This window comes from Neolamprologus multifasciatus, chromosome 5, assembly GCF_963576455.1.
Source record: "Neolamprologus multifasciatus chromosome 5, fNeoMul1.2, whole genome shotgun sequence".
Classification (NCBI taxonomy): Eukaryota; Metazoa; Chordata; class Actinopteri; order Cichliformes; family Cichlidae; genus Neolamprologus; species Neolamprologus multifasciatus.
Window position 1 is genome coordinate 32,279,023 of NC_140443.1, and position 21,419 is coordinate 32,300,441.

Consider the following 21,419-nt stretch of genomic DNA (forward strand, 5'->3'; position numbering starts at 1 on the left):
CAATTTTCTGGTCATTTGTTACTGACTGAATACATTGATTGTCTCCTCCTCTAATGCCCCAAAGCATCATCAGTCATTTCCCTTTATCAAAAGCAGCTGCAGTACATTACATCTATGAAATCTGATGCTTGAGTGGTTATAGAGCCCAACTGCAAATTATGGCAGGGAGTCAGGGAATATCAGCGTTACCAAACGATTGATATATGCAAATTATAATTACTTTTTAATTCGTAGCACCCACAGTATTAGTAACAGGAGGAGTGGTAGCAGTAATGGTGACAGGAATCTTAGAGTAGATACTGGTAGCAGTCCTGTATTTGCTAATACAGTTGCCATTTTGGCACAGGGAAGAAATGGATGGATTAAGAAAAACAATCTGTCAACCTTTTTCCATTTCCTTCCTCCGTTATTGCTTTTGCTTGTTAGATGCTTTGAATTTAGAGCAAAAGACAGAGAGTCACATTTGTAAAATGACAAGAACTGGTTAATCTCTGCGAGACTAACCAGAGCCTTTGTTAATCACAGCTCAGTGCGCTCTGTGTAGCCAGATCATTTATCAACTTCCTTTTCCTCGGTATCAAGAAACTAAATAGATTATAGCAACAATAGGCAGGGGCAAGTTTGTGAAGCGCTCAGTAGTGTTATCTTTAGCTGCTGGGGTGCTTTATCAGGTCGAGCTGAAAAGAGTGGAGAGAGCCAAACCTGCATGCTGATACTGTAACAACAGCCTTTAATAAACTGGAGGAAAACTAAGTTACTGAGAGTAACGACAGCTCTGTGAGTACGAGTATGCTCTGTGAACTGTAACGGGACTTTTGAAGCACTCCACAAAGATGCACATCACGATAATCACTATCAAGAAGCAAACAAATTAAAAAAAGACCTACAAATGAGTAAGGAGAAATACTCGAATTCCTTTCAAGCATACCGAAAGTGAGAAGTACAGGCTTGTGCAAAAGGCTTGCTCCACCACTAACTTCTTTATATCTTGCTAGTAAAATGTGAAATAGGTGCATTCATTTATAGAAAAGTGCATTTATGGAAATAGAGAATATAAGGGGGAAAAAAGTTTGCACAATTCTTACAATCTGGAAAGTTAACATGTGGTATGACAGCATTTATCCTTCAACGCAGCCTCAACTCTTTCAGGCGAGCTTGTCATTTCTTTAGTTTGTCTTCAGGAATTGTTGATCAGGATTCATGAATGATATTACACAACTTTTTTTGTTTGGTTAATGTTGCGATCAGGCTTCAGAGGATTCCAGTCTGCAGCTCTATTTGTGTTTTTCAGTCAAAGCCTGACGGTGCTTTTCTGTGTTTGTGACATGTTCGTCGATTTTGTCGAGATTCCCAGCACCACTGACCGAGTCCTTAACCATGGCTGCATCTCCACCATGTTTTACTGTGGCTGTAAATGCTCACTGTTGTACCTCTCTCCTGATCCTTGCAAACATATCGATGAGAATTTGGTCCATAAAACCTTTTTTCTTCATGTTTCTCTTACTTAATGGCTTCTTGACAGCCACTCTTCCAATCAGGCTTTAGTGAATAGTAGATCAACTGAAGGACATCATCATTATTTTATGTCTTCTACTGTAGAGGATTTTTAGGGCAGCTACTTATCTAGTTTCCTCAAACCTTTAAAGGACACACTGGACAATGTGCCGAGATATTACAAGGTTGTGGCTGGTAGCTCCTTGGAAATCACTTTGTTGAACAAAGTACTGTTTATAGCTGTCAAACTGTTATCTGTGGGCTTTTTCACAGGTATAACTAAAACTAAAGAAATGGTAAATAAAATAAAGTAGTAGTGTATGTGTATAAGTATGTGTTTTTGTGACAGGCTGATATTAAAATGCCTAAACTTCCAATGTAAAATAGCTTTTCTACTACATAGATGAAATACTGGTTTATCCATTGAGTTGCGGCCCTTTTTTTCTCTTTTAATCACTTGTGCATACTTAAAAGATCTTCTGATTTCTACATTTAGAAATCTGACATGTTCATTCTGTATGCACAGGATGCAGTGTGTGTCCTGGATTTGTCTTTTTCCATATATTTTACATTCTTTGAGTCTCCTTTTGAGTGATTGGTCTGATATGTCTAAATTGTCGTTGTCTGCTGCCTAAGGCACAGTCTCAGACCAAACTACCAAGTATTAATGGGGCAATGGAGAAAATATTGTATTAAATAAACCGGTAATACAGTTCCAAAGCCTTTATCTACTCATCTAACTCCTAACACGTCATATAACACTGCTTGGTCATACCCCGAAAATGTGACTTGAGAGGGTCCAGGGCAGGTATCAGGTTATAACAAGCAAAACTGGATTCTTACTGTGATGATAAACCTACAGGACACACTTCTATATCACTGTGTCTGGATTTAATCACACTGGAACACAACAACTGGTCGCATGTACCACTAGAAATAACAACAATGGCCTTTTTTAATTTTTCATCCATCGTTCTGTAATTCATATCAGAACATTAGTAAAGACAAAGATTCAGGATTACCTCGTGCCTGAATGCTTAACTGAAAAAAAGAGACTGTGTGCCTTTAATGACCAACAAATTTTCAACAGAAAATATATTTTCACTGAAGCTATTTTTTTACCTTCACAATAAGCAAATGTTAGTGAATGTACTTTTTAGATCCAAACAATTTTTAGACTGATCGTAACCGAAGGGCTTCGAAACCACAGAGATGACCCAGCATGTGACTCTTTTGCACAGCCCTACATTTGTACACTGTCTCTCCTGCAGCTGTGGTTCTTCATCCGTTATAGCTGTTTATGATGCAGGAACACAACGCTGCAGTTGTCTGTTGTTCTTTAAAGTGACCTTAACACACACCCTTTACTGTTTGGTTGATTGTTGTAGTGTTCCCACGGCGATCACCAGTGAAAGCTGCTGTTTGTTTAGTTGTGTTGCTGAACTGCACTTTTATATGTCGTCATGCTAAATGTTTTGCGCTTGCAAATTAACGCTGGTGTAAAACTTTTTGAGGAAAGCATCACCACAAATAAATGCATTCGCTTAATAGACACATGGCTTGGTGGTTTTATAAGAGAGCATATTAATATGCAAAAAAAATTTCTCTAGGATGAGGCACCACTGATGTACCCAAGACACATCCTGACAACCCTTTATATGATGTATGGAGATAAAAGACCTCTTTTCTGTAGGTGGAGACAGCAGACAGAGCTGGAAGGTAGAAAATCTGAGATTAATGAGAGCGTGGCCTACTCAAACAGTTTCCTGTGCCTGTTTTGGTTTTTTAGTGGTTTTGTCTCACTTTTTCTGACTATGTTTTAAAACTTTGTGCTGTCTATATTGAATCACAGCAGGGGTGGCAAAACAGAGTTCTTCTGTGCTGCTTTGTAATGGCAAAATTACACAAATAGTTGTAATTTTGGAGAGGTTTGTGTCAAACATGCCTCAGTTCTAAATATATTTTACCCAGGAGACAAAAGATTAATGCCTTTTTTTTTCCTGGAGGAGCTCTGCAAAAGGTAGATTTCACTTCTTAACCGGCTGTGTTGCTTTAATTCTTACAAAAGTAGAGCTTTTCCACAGGCAGCCTCTGACATTTCTTGCAAAACTTATTCTGTATTCTTTCCTCGGAGTTGCAAGCAAACAGGATAAATCTGTCTCCCTTCGCTGTGCCCTATTTACATTGTGCTTTATTCAACAACCCCTTTAAACCAAATGCCTATCATTTTGGCTGCAAAGTTTAAAAAGCATTTTAATGCACAGCCCAGAAACAGAGAATTGTAGTTTGTAAAGCCGGCAGTCCTGGAAATCAGTGTTTTGAAGAACCTATATTTTTTTAATTGAAAAAATAAAAACAGTAATACATTTGTGCTTCATATTCACTAATGCAACAGGATGTGTCTGCATGCTATGAGCACACAGGTGCAGGATAGAAATTGCTAGCAGCTTCAAAGGATGTTAATGCATATTGGCAGGTTGAGGGTGCAGAAGCCAGGAAATTAGTGTGAACAAAGACTAACAACAAATTCTCCAACACAATCAATATACATTGCTTTGGTGAACAGTACTGTTTAAAGCCACTTTACCTAATGAATCCTGTCCTTTTGGGGTTTTTTCTTTTATTATTAATTTCCTTTTGAACGAGCCCAAATTCATACAGCATTTATTGACTTGGTCCCCACGGGAAGTTATATTGTTGCTACCTTCATAACCAACATATTTAGATGAATTTTATTTTTCAAGTACAGGTTTCACTGTGAATCCCACCAATTACAATGTTTTTTAAGATCCTTAAACGTTATTGTAAGGATGAAGGATGGGCATCACAAAACCCAACGAGGCAATAATACAGAGTAAAATGTATTTATTTTAACTTACATTTAAGTTATTTTGGACCCTAATCAGAAGCAGCATCATAGAGATAGTAACTGGACCCCCTGGAGCCTGTCAGAGTAAGCAGATGGTTGATGGAGATCTTGGCTGAGACACCCTGGATTAGGTGGAGGGGGGGGGGGGGCATGACAGACAGCCTGGGAGCCAGAAAATTAACAGAAAAGAATGATTTTTAAAAAAGCAGGTGCTACAATAGGTGCTGATTGGTTTAGAGGATGTGTGCAGGCAAGAAGGTAACAGGAAATGTTGAGGCATGTAAATGTTACATGATGGGAAAACAAAGGTGATGAATAAAATTGAGCATTACAAATCACACAAAGATAAATGGAGATGAGAAAGCAGATATAGCTTATTCCTTACTAAATATACAACTTCATATTTAGCTGGACATCGCTTGTCATAGCCATAGTAATGAGCTCACATCAAGAAAAATACTCTTCAGGATTTTGAAAGGAACAGCCATCTATCCACGTAGACCTCCTCACTTTTCAGATTTGTTGCGTTCCCCTTTGCTCCCATCATTGTTACTATGGCTACCTAACGGCACAGTCACAGAAAACAGTGTTAGTTTAAAAAAATCTGCCTTTTGTAGTAATTGTACTAAGTGTTGGTGCCCATCAGCGTCTTTTATTATAAGTAACAATGATACGCATGTGTATGTATACAAATGTTTTCTGCACAATGAAACTCTTTGAATATAGAGGCTGTAAACAGCAATCTTTACAATACATTCACATGCTAGAAGATGTTTAAAGTGTATTCAGTGAGAGAAGGCTGCACAGTTATCAAAACAGCTCAAAATAGTTTCAGATTGGGTGTAACTTAGAGAAACAAAGTGATTTGTAAAGCAAAAGTCTTTAGTGACTTAAGCTAGCATAAGTAGTGACAGTGTTTTCATTCATAAATCTCGACCACCACCACCACTCCTTCACCATCACCACCACCACTTTACTGCGGTTTGAATTGCCGAGTGCTGTCTTGCTGACACTCTCCAAACGGTCCAGTTTTAATTCTCACTCCGGAGAGATATTGTCTCTGTTGAGGAAAAAGCACACAACTGTGAAATTCTTCAGCGTTTTCCAGCTTTTCAGCATTTTCCGTCTTTCGGCTCGGCACTGGGGTTTTTTTGAGCATGAAAGCTGTGCGGCTTCAAAGAAGAACAATACTATGAAAAGTTTTAGCGGTGGCTTTGCTTTTAAACTGACTTGAAAGTAGATGTCACGCTGGAGATACGGATATACATACACATGCGCGCGCGCACACACACACACTGAACTGAAAACTCGATGCTTTGTTTTTTCTGCTGCTCAACTTCCACGAAATTTGAAGCAGGAGTTTACTGTGAACTTTAAACACACAGTGAAAGATTTGGGTTTACTTGATAAACTATAACGTAGCTCATAATTAGTGTGTAATATGTTCTTTCAGTTGTACGTTCCTGCATGTAGTTCCAAAACTTGTGAAATGAGTATGCTGAGTGGGGAAAGGCTACTTGCTAACGAAAACTTTACTTTCAACTAATCTCACCTATGCCTTCTTCTACAGATTGGAAAACCAGAAAGGTGCAAATCGGATTCCATACATTCGTGATTGGATGTGAGACTACTTTGACCCTACAAAATTGAAGATGATGTTGCTATGGAAACTGCTGCTGCTGCAGTCACTTATGGGGTGCCTTGCAGGTAAAGTATCTTATTAAGAACTTTTGATGCATGCCAAAGCTGCCTTTGTGAAGTCTGAGTCTTATTCATATGTATTTGGGGCAAGCACCAGTATGAAAGCTGTAGTTTAGAAAGGAATAGCTTCAAGTAGATTAGCCATAAGCAAACATAATTTCTCTCACAGATCTAAAATAATATGTCTGTAGAATCCATTCAACGAGGACATTATTTTCAAGGTAAGCCCTGGTCCGCTAAAGACCTCCAATCACTGGCAATATTGCGTTTCAGCCTTTTCTCAGTGTTGTATCTGGTACTCACAAAAGGTTAGCAATATCACGCTGAATTTGAATGAGTGGAGTGTACCGCATTAAAGTGGAAATGAAAATGTTCAGTTTAGCTTGGCTTCACAGATCACAAAGAAGGGTGAAATTATCAAGAGTGTAAAACTGCCACAAATCTAAAGTTTTGCTAAACCCCCACCTCGAGACAGCCAATGAGGAATATCTGATGTCAGCATAAGGCTTTCTGAATCTGTTCGATTACATCAGACCTCAGAATTTAATTATTGAATATTGTCGCTAAATTGCATAATTAATTTAACTATATGCAAAAAAACAGACAGATAAAAAAACATGAAGAACATTTAGCTGATAAATTTGAATTTTAATAAAACTAACAGAGGTGGTAAAGAGGTGGGAGAAACACCCTTCAACCGTGGTACAGTACGAGTGTTGATGTTGCATAGTTTGTCCACCAGTTTGTCCACCAGTGGACAGAAACACAGGTGGACAAACTGGTGTTTCTGTTTGGAACACTACAAACACACAATAACACAACAAGGTTTTGACCACTAGTTGTGGAGCATCTGTTCTATGATATCTGCTGTAGTAAAATAAACATTTACTAACACATTTCTATTTCATTTCATTATGAAATGAGATGCGAGCAGGATATTGCTTTTCCCAAACGCACAATTGTTCGTTTTCCAGTAGTAAAAAATAAAAGTCAAGTGTGAGATCTGTTTCAGTTAGCTTCTTATGATCTAATTTGCTTTGTCAAGTATTACAGAGTTACCCGGATTAATCTGAGAGCATGAAATTGATCTAACATTTTACAGTAATTCAGCACTCAATCACGAATTCAGTGAACAAGCGAATTAATCACTCAACACATATATATATATATATAAAATACTTGAAATGTTGTAGCACCAGTAATTATTTTGTAAAAGAAGTGCTACGAAAGAATATTGAAATTAGGTTAATTTCTCATGTTGACATGTAAAAGAGGCTATGAGGAAATCCTTCCTCTGTACTCTCAGATGTCCATCACTCATTTAGAATGCACTAAAGTTGAGTTATAGCTTCATTACACCGTGGTGCCCATTTCACCCAGAGGCTCTCTGGCATTGATCACATTTTGATGGAGGACTTTAATTTGTCTCCTTTACAAATAGCAGGGGTCACCAGAGAGCACCAGAGGAATCACTCAGAGTGTTTAATCAACAGGTATTACAGGAATAAAGATGAAGAAAAGGCCCCAGCGATGAGGTCTGTGCTCGGTGAAACTCGTCTTCTCATTACTCAACACACATTAAGCCTGTTGTGAACTCCTTACCTTACACATGTGATTATCAGATTTGTGTAAAGGAACCTTGAGCTACATTGCATTTGCCCTTGCAGGGCTAACACGTGTCACTGCTCATCTTATTGTAGGTCTAACAACCCCGCACGATCTCGCTGCAGACAGCTGGTGATTACTGACCAGTGTGCAGGAGAATCCTCGTGGAGCTCGTACCTCAAAGGCGCCCACATAACGTTATTTTGTTATGCACTTACAAGAATCAAATTTCCCCCACGAATCCCATCATAAAGTCCCACATGTGTTCCACAGGTCCTGTTAACCGTGCTGTCCTAACAGTTATAGTCTCATATAGCATATAGCAGAAACATAAGATAAGCTGTAGCTCTGTCTACCTATGGACAAAGATACTAGACTGACAGAAAAATCTTGTATTTGTTGACATAAGTACCAGCACATAGTCATACTAGACCAAATTCCACTCATCACTGCATCATTTTTCCTTTCTTTGTGTCAAAGCTAAAGTGTGTCACAAAAGTTAGCACGCCCCACAAAATGATATTCTGCTGCTAATCTTGGAGCTACTAATGGACTAACCTTCCATATGAACAACTCTGCCATTGTCTTTTTTTCTATTTCTTTTTTTCACAATAATTTGTCTGCATCTGCAGACTTATAATTAGTGTCACTAACTCAATGAAGCTAGTGGGACTTCACCTTCCATCACTGCAGTTGCACAATGATTAACTGAATTAGCTGATATTAAAGGCTTTCCCAGCCAGTGTTGCCAACTTAGCGACTTTGTCGCTATATTTAGCGAGTTTTCAGACCCCCTAATGAGGTAAAAAAAAGACGTGAAAACGCATATCGCTTTTACTCTCAACAGGCAGCGGGTGCTGTAACGCAGTCAGTTCTTCTTTTACTCTTATGCTGTTTTGTGGATCACAAGGTTTAAAACTACTTATAAACACACACACACAAAGTAACTCCACCAGAGTGCCTATTTCGGGTCACTTTTGCCGGTCCAAGCACGGGTAAAGGAGCAGGGTTGGAATTGTGACATTAAAAAACCAATAATTGCTAAAATAAATTTAATTTGTAGTTCTAAATAAATTCTAAATGCATTTAGGACGTTTTTTACTCACTTTATGTCTCTTCCACGATGTTATTTCTCTCTCCAACAACATAGATTACAATTACATTAGCATGACCAATTATGCAAATTAGGTGATGACGTCATTTAGCGACTTCTAGCGACTTTTAGGACAACCAATAGCAATTTTCCTTACTGAGGAGTTGGCAACACTGTTCCCAGCATGTTCCAACAAGCTGACGCCACACAGCCGACCTATGAACTCAAGCCTGTTTTTAGCACATTAACTAATGCCAGTAGATGTGAAATTCAACTTACTTCACATCAAACAGGAGTTATTGATGTAAACTGTGTGTTATAGAGCTATTCAACATTTAAATGTATTTCTCTGAGATACTGAGCAGTAATTCTAGGTCTGCATGAAAACTGTAGGGGTGTTACAACAGCTCAATTTTTCTAGCTTTTTGAAACAGAAAAAACAGTGCACTCTTCTACATCTGATTATTTGTCCTGTATTCAGATAATTTTGTTTGCATATTGTCTCAGTGGTTAGCACTGTTGCCTCGCAGCAGAACATGAGGCAGAACATGCAAACTCCACAGAGAAATGCCCCGGCAGGTAGTTTCAAACTCAAACACACACATTCATGTTAGGTTAACTGACGGTGCTAAATTGGCCATGAATGGGAGGTAAACTAAGTGCTTCAAGTGTAGAGAATAAAGCGTGCTAGGATCAGATGCAGCTTATAGCCAGTGTTGGGGAGTAACGGAATACATGTACCACCGTTACGTATTTAAAATACAAAATATGAGTAACTGTATTCCGTTACAGTTACCGTTTAAAAAGGTGGTATTTAGAATACAGTTACTTTGTTGAAATAAATGGATTACACGGCGGTACTTCCCTGTTTCATATTGTGGCGGGTCAGGACTGTTTGGGTTTTGTTTGACAGCTACGTTCTGTTGTTCCAGGTGGCAGCGTTACGGTTGCCATGGTTACAGGGTGACGCTCTCTCTCTCTCTCTGTGTTTCCTGGGTGAGAGAGGCCTTTTTGTTGTTGTTGTGCTAAGCTAATAGGCAGAATGCTACAGGTGTAGCTCTAAAGAATGTAGCATCATGGGCAGTGTAGTCCGTGCTGCAGGGAGAATGACTGCCATACACGTTATGTGTCTGTCAGCGAGGGAGGGAGAAAAAGGAAAAGTACGAGTTGTCATCGAGCAAAAACGGGAGCTGGAAGCATGTAAATATAATAATAACCACTGCAGCCAAGAAGAGTGCCTGACGAGCCCAGTTGTAAGTAAGCTATTAAGACTCGACTGTACACCGTGTTCGTGTTTTCCTCCAAAAACAATAAGTTCCGTTGGAGCAGCCTTTCAACGCCTCTCTCTGTCTCTCGCTAGCAAAGTTGACCCAGACAACAAAGTAAAGCTAGTTTTCGGCTACGAGCCCGACACAAACCCACCGTATTAGCCAGAGGTCCCTTTACTACGGTTCGGAGCCGCGGACCTTCAGTAACAGTAATAAATCACAGCAATAGTACATTCACGTAGTTGTAAACAGCATGATAATATATTAAGTAATCCAAAGTATTCACAATACGTTACTCTCATTGAGTAACGTAACGGAATACGTTACAGAATACATTTTGGGGCATGTATTCTGTATTCTGTAATGGAATACATTTTAAAAGTAACCTTCCAAACACTGCTTATAGCCTACCGTTCTTCAAGTGGTCAGTAGGACTACAAAAGCGCTATATAGCTACCAGTCCATTTGCATTCTGCAAGATCTCAGTTGAAGCTTTGCACCATGGGAGAAGCAGTGTTAATGTGGTCCTAGGCTTTAAAACTGTAGAGTGGGCTGTGGCGTGTAAGGACAAAACCCCCTCAGAGAATAGCTGTGAAAGAAGCACCCGGTGACTAAAACTGGTTTATCTTCTTTCCAAAATTCTCAAAAACTGAGACATTTGCTTTAATCAATCTCTCAGGGATACGCCAAGGAAGACCCCTGAGCAGTTAATATGTTCCCAGCTCTGCTGAAAAGCCTCAGAAAGCATTTTTTTAGAAGCCAAAGCTTGGACACAGCAACTCTCCTGGTTATCATTTTGGAACAAAACTCATGGACCTAAAGACGCTGGCTTTCATGTGCTGCAGAGTGGATTTGTGAATAGAGAGAACCTCGTGGAGACTCGAGGAAAGAAATTATAAAGATGTTTATTGCAGCTTTAGGTACACTCCTCAGCCCGGGGAGTTACAAGTAGATTTGCTTTTCATGCACAAATGGATAAAAAGCTCGATAATAAGACACGCTATGTGCCAGTCGAAACTAAAAATCCAATTACGTTTTAAAATTAGTCACCTGCCTTTATGCAATAGCAGACAGCAGACTGGGTGTTGTTTTTATTCGTGCATAATGCTTCAGTGTTTTCTATCACATTTGTCCCATTATCACCATTGGTCATTGTCGCATTTTGTTCTCCACTTCTGTTGTAGATATTTAGGAAAAGCAGCACAGCAGTGAGAAAAATGCAGATCAGGAAGGGTAAAGCAGACTTTCCTGAAATGTAATAACAAAAGAACACATTCCTGGTGAATGAGGCTGAACACATGACACGGACTGGAGAAGGTGTAGTTTCACCACACTGGAGCAAATTCTTCTCCTAATAATATTTTCTATGACTGATAAAAATTCTCAGCGGACAGAAGGCATTATGCAAATCTCTTTTTGTGAGTTAGTAATGCCTCCAAGTTATGTTACTGCAGGAGTTTGCGCTCAGCTGCTAATGCAGAAAATTTAGAAATATGCCTTAATGCGCAGTCTTCATTTTCTGCAAAGTCTTTCTCACAATGCTGGATTTTCAGATGGTCTCAGATGTTGAGCACACATTAGACATTAGTATTGGATTTGTGTTTATTTATCAAAGAGAATATCAAGAGGATTCACTTCTCTTTGATTCTGCCATAAATCAAAGTGATTTAGTTATTTTTCACTTTGAAATTTCTGACTGTCAGTCCCGTCTTCTACCTTAACTATGGGATGTATATACTTGCTGGACATTTTTTTAGGTATACATGTTCAGCTGCTCATTAAGGTAAATCTTGTCATCAATATTTTGTTGATATCAAAAGTCACGGCAGCGTCATGGTCCGGGTGTGCGGCTGGAATTTCCCACCAGGCTCCTGAGTCTACCTGGTATCCGCCCCTGGGCAGGGCCAGCTTATCCTCCGCAGTTCCACATACCTGGAGCTGATTCCAGGCAATCAAGCCAGAGTGATTTAAGCCTCAGCTTTAAGCACCAGTTCATCATCATCTCACTTCCTGGACTCACCTTGACTTAAACCTCAAGCTTAAGCTTCTCTCTTGGACTCCGGATACCTTACCCCCATCTCGGAAATCACTCTGTGCCTCACCTGCCCACCGCACACCATCAGGATTCCCGTCACCCTTTCCACACTGCTTACTCTCTCCAGCTGCAAGTTAGAAAAGTTATACAACATACTCAACATCTACAGAGTTCCTCTCCACTATCTCCCTAACTCAGTTGTCCTCTCTTCTACATCTGCATCTGCATCACTGGCCCACTTCCCCCCTCTCAATCAACATCCACCACATTAACTAGGCCTCACCACTTCACGTTCTATGATTTGTTGCCTTTGTCCTTATCACGCTTTGAGTCCAGTTCTTGTACCGACCTCTCGGTCTTGTGACAGGCAGAATGGCTAGATTGTTTGAAGCTGTTAGCAAGGCAACTACGCATTACAAAGGTATGCAGAAGAAGATCTCTGAACACAGAACACATTGAACCTTGAAGCAGATGGGCTACAGCAGCAGATGACCACACTGTGTGCCCCTCCTGTCAGCTAAGAACTGGAAATTGAGGCTAAGTTTGCACAGGCTCATTTTCTTGAAACCTCAATTCCAAACGAGCATCGTTTAAACGCTGCAGCCTATCTGCATATTGTAGCTGACCATGGCTATGCCCTTTCTGACCAGTGCATCCATCTTCTAACGACTGATTTAGACAGGATGAAACCATGTCACAATATTTAAATAATCTTGGACTGCTTTCTTGAACAAGACGGTGACTTCACTGCACTCAAATGGCCTCCATCACCAGATCTCAGTCCAACAGATCTCAAACTGTTAGGGTTTGGTGGAGATTCGCATTCATGAAAGGGCATTCAACAAATCTGCAGCACATGGTCAGATGTGGCAATCTTCCTGCTGCACTCATGGATCTTTGTTGTTTCATCCTGGATTGTAGTTCTGACACTCACTAGTTCTGACACTCCTCAGCCTCTTTCCTTCCAATTAGCATACAAATGGTAAAATGGTAAATGGCCTGTATTTGTATAGCGCTTTACTACAAGGACCCCAAAGCACTTTACATATCCAGTCATCCACCCATTCACACACACATTCCCACACTGGTGATGGCAAGCCACACTGTAGCCACAGCCACCCTGGGGCTTCCGATTACAAGGCGACCTCTCAACTCTTGAGCCACGATCGCCCATACATATACAGGGTCAGGATGCTGGACCTGGGACAAGGCCCTCGATGCATGGTAAAGAGCTTTGTCTTTGTCTTGAATAGGTGACTATTATTGGGCTTATCTTCAGACTCAAAAACAGGGGTTTATATGGTTAAACATCTTTATTCCTGTGATTTTACTGAAACATGTTTATGTCCTGTCATGTAAGGCTGTATGAATAATCTAAACATAGTAGTGGTATTGTTCTATTAGCAAGTCTGTGCTGCAAACGCCTGATACACTGCATCTTATTAACACACTGGTAAAGCAGACTGTTGCTGGATGACTTTTCGTTTTTTTACATTATAAACTTGGGCGCTGTGTCTTTGTTTATTTATTCTGAGAAACATACAGTGTAGTAAATGTTCACCAGAGAGCCAAGTGTGGCTAATCCGTGGATGAAAATAGTCCCCACTAAATGCACTGTTTATTCCTGTTTGATTAATGTTTGCTAAAAGCTGTCGTCCACAGTTGGTTGGGGACATTTTTTTTCTCCAAGTGAAATTTAATATTTGTGACCTAGCTGATTGTACAAATTTACAACTAATGGGACTGAAAAAGTGTGTGTGTGTATCTGATAGTGGGACTTATTATTCAGAAATTTAGTTAATATTAAAATGACATGGCCTTTGCAAATAAAAGCATGAAATGGGGGGTTTTAAATGTGATTGCAACGCTCTCTTTGTTTGCTTTAGAGTGATTGAAGAAGTGGGTTTGGCAAAGAACTGGATGTTATAAAACCTGAAGTATTTTATCTTTAAACTCCAAGAAGCCAATAACCGAATGCAGCTTTGCTTTTCTGTTGTTGGCCAACTTATTAAATCCACTGTGATAATGTGGAGTTTGTGTAAATGGAACAGGGATTGTGGAGGGCTGTTACGATAGGAGGGTGTGTTTGGTGCATGTACACGTTGTTGGCTGTTCAGCTTGTTTTTCTCTGTTTGTCCCTGTTAGCGTCTGATTTCTCCCCACCGTAGTCCTGCTGCGCCGCGCATCCAGAATCTTAATTCTCTACTCGTTGCCCGAGCTTATTCTACCATGATGATAGCAGCAAGCGCCCTTTACTTCTGCACATGCACTCTTGCACAATTTTCATCAAGCTGCTTTTTTTTTTGCTTGTGTGATTTTGGGGTCCTGTTTCAGAAACACTTGATTTCTTCACCCTGAGAGTCGCTGCAGAGCGGATTAAAGGCACTGTCTTTCCAAGCAGGCTCAGTATTTTACACAGAGCGACACACATACCGATACATGCACACCCTTACGCATTTTGGACACAAGCCTAGTTTTGCTTTGTGAGTGAAAGAGGCTTGTTTTCAGATACCTTTTTTCTTCCTTTTTTTCTTTTTAAATGGGCACAATGTTGTAAAATGCAAATATGGGCCTAATGCGTGAAAAGCAAGAAATGTTTTCCTACAACAAAAGGATTCTGAACAACAAAAAAGTGGAAGCAAATTGACACGGAAATAGCACCGGGAAGCTCCGGCTGATGCTCCGGCGTACCAAACCATAACAAGACGTTTTCGACTTTGAGTACTCAAAGTTTCCGAGTTTCCATAACCTCACCTTAATGGAGCAGTTCGGAAAATAAAGTAATGTGAAAAACAAAACATATCCTATTATAATTCTAAGGTTGTGCCTATCACACTAAAAAAATCACCTGTTTCTTAGCAGGTACTAAAATGTTTAAAATTCAGAATTCATAATGCCTTTGATGAACAACAAATGACATATTATAAGGTGTCATTCATTTAACAGAAACTAAGCCAACTAATGCAATGCAGGTACTCCATGGTTCAAAACACCTGTAACTGTTTTCTGTACGACTCCGTCTTGTGTGTTCTCACTGTAGTCTGATGGACTTGTTGCTTGGAAATGACCCCAAAACTCTCCCCAGACTAATACGTGACAACAGCATCAGACAGTAAGAACCTGCTTTTTTCACCTGAGGAACATTTCTGAACTTAGATCCATCGTGTCAACAAGTGAACTCGAGATGCTAATACATGCTTTTATCTCTGCAAGACTTGACTACTGTAACAGCCTGTTTACTTGTCTAAACATGAAAGGGCTAGCCCGCCTACAGGTCGTTCAAAACTCTGCAGCGAGGCTACTGACCCGCTCGAACAAGGGTGCTCATATGACCCCTGTGTTAAAGTCAGCCCGTTCTCACTCCGAGGCGTAACATGCCGACGTTTTGTCACGTCCCGCGGCGTTCCTGAGGAACGCGAAAGGAGACCTTCGGCGTTCTTATGGTACGCGGCGGGTTATGGCTGAAATCCAGTGCAATGACGCTCCCGCGGTAATAGACGTTCCAGCCCTGTATTCCAGCCCTAAACCTAACCTTATCCCTAGCCCTAACCATAACCTTTTTCCTGATCTTAACCAGGACTTTAATGACGTTAAATAGCGTGTTTCTAAGCGATTTGAAGAAAAAGAGCAAACATGTGTAGATTGAGTCCATACGGTTCTCATATTTCCTCATTTTTCCGAGGTCGTCATTTAGGAACGTGGTGGGTAGCCGAAAACGTAATATGTTGACGATTTGTCACCTAGCGTGAAATGTTACGCTTTGGGAGTGAGAAAGTGTTGGTTAAAGTCACCGCACTGGCTACCAATCAGATTCAGGTTCCATTTTAAAATTCTAGTTTTAACTTTTAGAGCATTACAGAGACAGGCACCCCCCCCCCCCCCCCCCCCCCCCCCCCTACATTGCTGATCTGATTCATACACACACCTCCACTCGTAACCTGAGGTCAGCAAACCAAAACCTTTTAGTGGTCCCCCACACTCGTTTTAAAACCCAAGGGGACCGATCTTTCCAAGCTGTTGCACCCAGATTGTGGAATGCACTTCCCCTATTTCTACGGGGTTTGGACTCAGTGGAGACCCTCAAAAAGCAGCTAAAGACATTTTTATTTCAAAAAGCTTTTAATTAGACCAGGGTTTTCATGGTGTATTTTATGACTGTATTATGTTTTTACCTTGTAAAGCACTTTGTGACATATGTCTGTGAAAGGTGCTATATAAATAAAGTTTACTTACTTACTTACTAACAGAAACTTCTTTAAGATCATGGCTCACTGCTGGAACAGCATGATGGACCATCTTTTATAGAGGTGCTCACACTTGCTGATGATCAGTTAATCAAGTGTGTTTGATTAGCAGCACCAGGCTGCTCCTTATACTCGTAATTCCAACGGAAGCAGCAACGGTGTGCTTGCTTTTTTACACGCTGCTTCTGCATTTTGTCTTTAGTGCTTCTTTAATAACTAATGATGCAGTGTCATATGTCCTGTACTAGTGTTCGTCTTAGCTTCCATTTACATTTTAAAACCTGGAAAGGAGCAGATGACTTTTGTTATGGTTTTACATGTAAAACCTTAGAAATGTAAGGTGACTCTATGCTTATTAGCTTTGTCGCTGAAAGTCTCACTCAGATCGGGTTCAAATGTACGCTTTTATTTCCTGTTGTAAAACGTTGTGAGACCCGTTTCAGCATTGCCATCATATGATGGTTGAGGATTGCCAATGGAGACCTCGTGTGTATTTCTAACGTGGCAGCGACTTTGACAAACCAGCAGTATTTGACCTCACGAACTCAAAGAGTTCTGGCATCTTCTAAATGTACTCTGCGATAATAACTTGTGACAGTCAGCGACTGAGACAAAGTAAAATTGCATCACTGAAGGAGTATGAGCTCAGTAAACATTTTCCTGATTAGTTTATGGTCCCAATTCAGTCGCTACTTTCAAATAATGTTTGTAAATCATGGCCCACATTAGTGTTCAGAGGGACATAAAGCAGGATACGCTTTACTGTGTTTCCTGTGAGCTCGCAGTAGATCTCAGTAAGATCCACCTTCAGTCTGCAGCCAAAATATTCAGTTTGAGGCGGTCGTCTATAATATGACTTAAGTTGCCAGTGCTTGATGTCACAGTGAACAAGTCCATCTTTTATGTACAGTCTGCAATTATAAGACTTTTGTTTGGTCTCAGCTATTCATAGACGGCGCACGTCACCCACATCTTCTTCAGTCGGTCAGTGTTAACCATCAAAGAAACACAGCACTGTTGTCACCAGTGAGGCTCGCAGACTTTAGATTCATGGTGTCAAAGCAAAACAAGGCAAGACAGAAGTGAGGTGAAGGAAGCAACCCACGCAGCCTGTCACACATCCAGTTCTGCTGACCATCTTCATGGATTAATTGGATTTACTTGTGACAAAGACATGTACAGTAAATGCACTGAACCAAATGCACAGCATCAACTGTGCAATTGCATCACACACATCCAAAGATGGGAATGATTTCTTCATTTCATATTTTAATTTTTTATTAATTTATCTTTTTTTGCAGGCCGATTGCATCTCTTCAATTTCTTTATCGTTGAAAATTTTTAAAAAAAGTAAAACATTACAAGTAATTACAGTATTTTTGAAACAGTCACTCATGAAAGACAGTATAAATTTATTCATTCATATATATATATATATACAAAGATCTTTATATACATATATATATATATATATATATATATATATATATATATATATATATATATAAAAGGAACCAGATGACAGCAGTAGCTGAGCATAGTAAAGGTTTTGTCCCTTTTGAGGTAAATTTCCTTAAAAAGAAAAAGAATGTCATTTTAATTTGAAGGAGTAAACAATCCTATTTAAAGATCACAATTACTGTGTGAATCACAATGTTTAGTTTAAATCCAAGTACACCAGTATCAACTTACAGATTCTTATATTCTCATAGTAATTAACCACCCTAGATGTTACGGTATAGTGCAATTTTGAAAATGTCCGGCATCTTGGAGAATTTGCCACAGTTTGTTTGTGGATTTGTGCCGTCTAAGTGGCTTCTGTCTCTTCATGTAATCCCAGACTGAATCCATGATGTTGACTTCAGTAGCCTATGGGGTCTTCGCCATCTGCTGCAGGACTCCATTAGTGCCTGATGACTCCAATGGTGGCTTAGAGTCACAGACTGCTGTACTAAGACTGCACACAGGGTGAAATAAAATCCAGTCCATTCAATGAAAGCGGTTTATTTCTATTAGTAAATGACCGTCAGGTTAGAGTGAAAATTCAAATCATGTAACTGATTAAAAACCAAAACACTTTATGTGTGATGCCTGTCATTTTTGCTTCCTTTGTATCCGAGAAACACAATCTACATTACATTATAGGGAAAATATTTTCAACTGAATGGGGAATGACCTCAGAAGCTGACAAGACATTGCTGTTTCCAACACGTCTGGCTATCTAAAGGACAACCTGTTGTGAATTCTTTCGGGTAGTTGGCCCGCTAATTCACTGTCATGGCTTTTTCTTTTCAGCTAAAAGCATGCCTGGCATCTCTAATCAGCAGCACAGGACTCATGTGTTGGCCTTGATACAGCTCCCCGGTGTATCCTTGTACTTCAGCTGACCCTTTTTAGCCACTCCAGTAGATTTTCTCCTACTTGAAATGATAAAGTGATAAAGTTTCCTTTTCTGCTTTGCCTAATTTTGGCTTAAACACTGAACATTTTGATGAGGTATGCTCTTAGACAGTGGCCTGAAAAAAAAATACCCGCAGCAGACGGCAGACAGAATGCAGTCGTAACCACGAGTGACACATTTGTTTTTTATATTCTTTATTTCATCTATTATTCACCACTGTACTGTCTGCACATTAATGTGTATGGCAAACAATGCTTTTGTCTTGTATTCAACAGTATAGTGAGCTACTGTTTTCTTCCTCTATCAGATGTCTTTGTTATGCCTGTGGGTTTCACAAAATGTAGGAAGCTTGTAAGACAAGAATGTGTCACCTCAATTTATAACTTTTGACATCACGACCTTTGGAGAAAGCTGCCTGAGGACATTTGGGTGGATGATCATTCTAATTTAAGCTGCAAAACTCTTGCTTTCTATATAATGTGCTTCCCTTCCTGACCCAACTTTTTCATTAATTTTAGGGTGTTTTCACTACTGTTTGTTACTGTTATATCAATTTCAATACAAGCACCAAAAACAGTACGTGAGGAAATCTTATCTAGCATCTTGAAGACACTTTTGTCATGCAGCAATCACAATGGGCTGCTAATCATATTTGCATTGCTACCTTTACTTCTAGAACAAAAAGGTCATCCAAGGGAGGAGCAGACATGTCATCTGTCTTCCAGCCCACAGAGTTTGGAAATCATAAACTAAATTTGTCAGCTAAGTGGAAACAGGTCTGAAGTTTGCTCTCAAGTTTTTCATTAAAGTTATTATTGGGTTGATCGGGAAATTACATCATGCTGAGGTAAGAAGAACAACTATTTTGTCATCATTCACTTCTATTGTCATGTTATGTCAAGTGTAATATAATAGTTTTCTAGTTTGTGTAATTTTGCACTGCGCTCGTTTGTCCTTCACCCTGTGAAGTGGTCCAAGCTAGCGTTAGTAGCTCTTTCGATGACCTCTGTTTCTCACCTTGAAAATTGGCTTACCCCCCAAAAAATTCTCCCTTCTGTGTTTATTTAATTAGAAGTTAAAATAAGATAGTTTTTGTGTGTGTATTGTTATAGTGAAGGTAGATCAACAAACCTCATCCAGGATCATAATCTATTGTACGCAATCAAACCACATCATAACCTGTGATATACTTTCCTCTTCTGGCAAACCTGTGCCTGCTTGTTTTTTGTCTAGCAGACGCCAGAAATGTAAAGATCACATATACTTCCAGCTTATTTACTCATTTACATGCTGCATGGATAATACATGGATTTCCAACATATAATAAAGCATGCATGTACCCACAGAAATGTATACATTTTATTCAGTTTATAATATTTTTTTACACTCGAGAAAAAATTAGTAGTTGTTCAGCTGTTCAGGCATTAAATGTTACGAATCAGACAAAGGTGTGAACAAATAGATGAGCTGGGCAGATCATATCTACATTAGTTACAATAAATGATTCACAGAGTCAGCCTCGTTAATATTTCATATGTGAAGATAACTGCCTCAAGCTAACTGCTGATGTGAATAACAGTGATAATCTAACGAAGCATCCTCTGTGTTATACTTTGGTAAATGTTTATTTGAATGTTATATTTATCTGAATCCACAATGAAGAGGATGATATAATGGTAGGGGCCTATATATCTTTTATTTTTTCCACCTGAGGATTGATTGCTAAGTACTCTGTGATGTATACCCATACTCACAATCTCTCTCGGGAACAGCCCAGTATGATCAAATTTGTCCGTGCTGTTAGCCATTAGGCTGCTTCTTTGCCCGAGAGTAGCTGCTGAGGTCGGTGTGAATGTGTTTTTGTGGTTGTGTGTGCAGATTGAATCAGTTCAATCGTCTTACTTCCACCGAAGTGAAAGAGTATCTACTGATATACATCTTCTATCTGTGATATTCAGCGCTTCGCGAGCTTTGTTTTACAGCGCCCATGGAGAATATTGTAGCTGGAATCACAACAAAATAAATACTAGGCAGTCTTCCATACATCCAGTCCACCGAAAGAAAAGAAAGACACAAGAGACAGTTTATAAAAAACACTTTGAATAGCAAATCAAATAGTAACAAGCATGTTGCTAAGAAGATTTAAAATCTTACAGATTTGGTTTTATGTACCGAAGTTTGAGAAGAAATAACAATAATAACAATAACTCTATTTATAAAGTACTTTCAAAAAAGTGCTGAACAGCAATTTGAAGATAAAAAAGATTTTAAAAAATTAAAAGCAAAACAGTTTAAAAACTGCTGAAACAAAAAGGAACAACAATGAAAAACAGTAAAAACTTTAGGCTTAGAATTAAGACACATAGGATTGGGTGAACAAGTGGGTGTTTACCTGAGCTCCACAGAGCATGCCTGCCTAATATCTCGAGGGAGGTTGTTCCACAAAGATGGGGCATGAAAAGAAAAAGCATACTCCCCGATAGCTTTTCTGCTGGCTTTAGAAACTTCTAGAAGGCCAGTATCGTGAGTTTGGTGAGCACAGGATGGAACATAGAGGTGCAAAAGCTCAGAGAGATGTGAAGACGCCAAACCATTCAAAACTTTGTAAGTGAGCAACAGGACCTTGAAATCTGCTCGAACCTGACAAAGCAACCAGATAAGAGATTTCAGTTCTGGATCTTTGGTTAAAATGCAAGCAGCTGCATTTTG

At 39.5% G+C, this 21,419-nt stretch overlaps 1 protein-coding gene across 2 annotated transcripts in view; it reads left to right on the forward strand.

Moving 5' to 3' along the window:
- cntn4 (contactin 4) overlaps positions 1-21,419 on the forward strand; it is a 198,120-nt gene that overhangs the window by 12,513 nt on the left and 164,188 nt on the right. For both annotated transcript variants that reach the window (XM_085160257.1, XM_085160258.1), the window contains exon 2: positions 5,934-6,070. In XM_085160257.1, coding sequence (XP_085016383.1) covers positions 6,016-6,070 — 55 coding nt within the window. In that variant the 5' untranslated portion in view covers positions 5,934-6,015. The remainder of the gene's footprint in view (positions 1-5,933; positions 6,071-21,419) is intronic.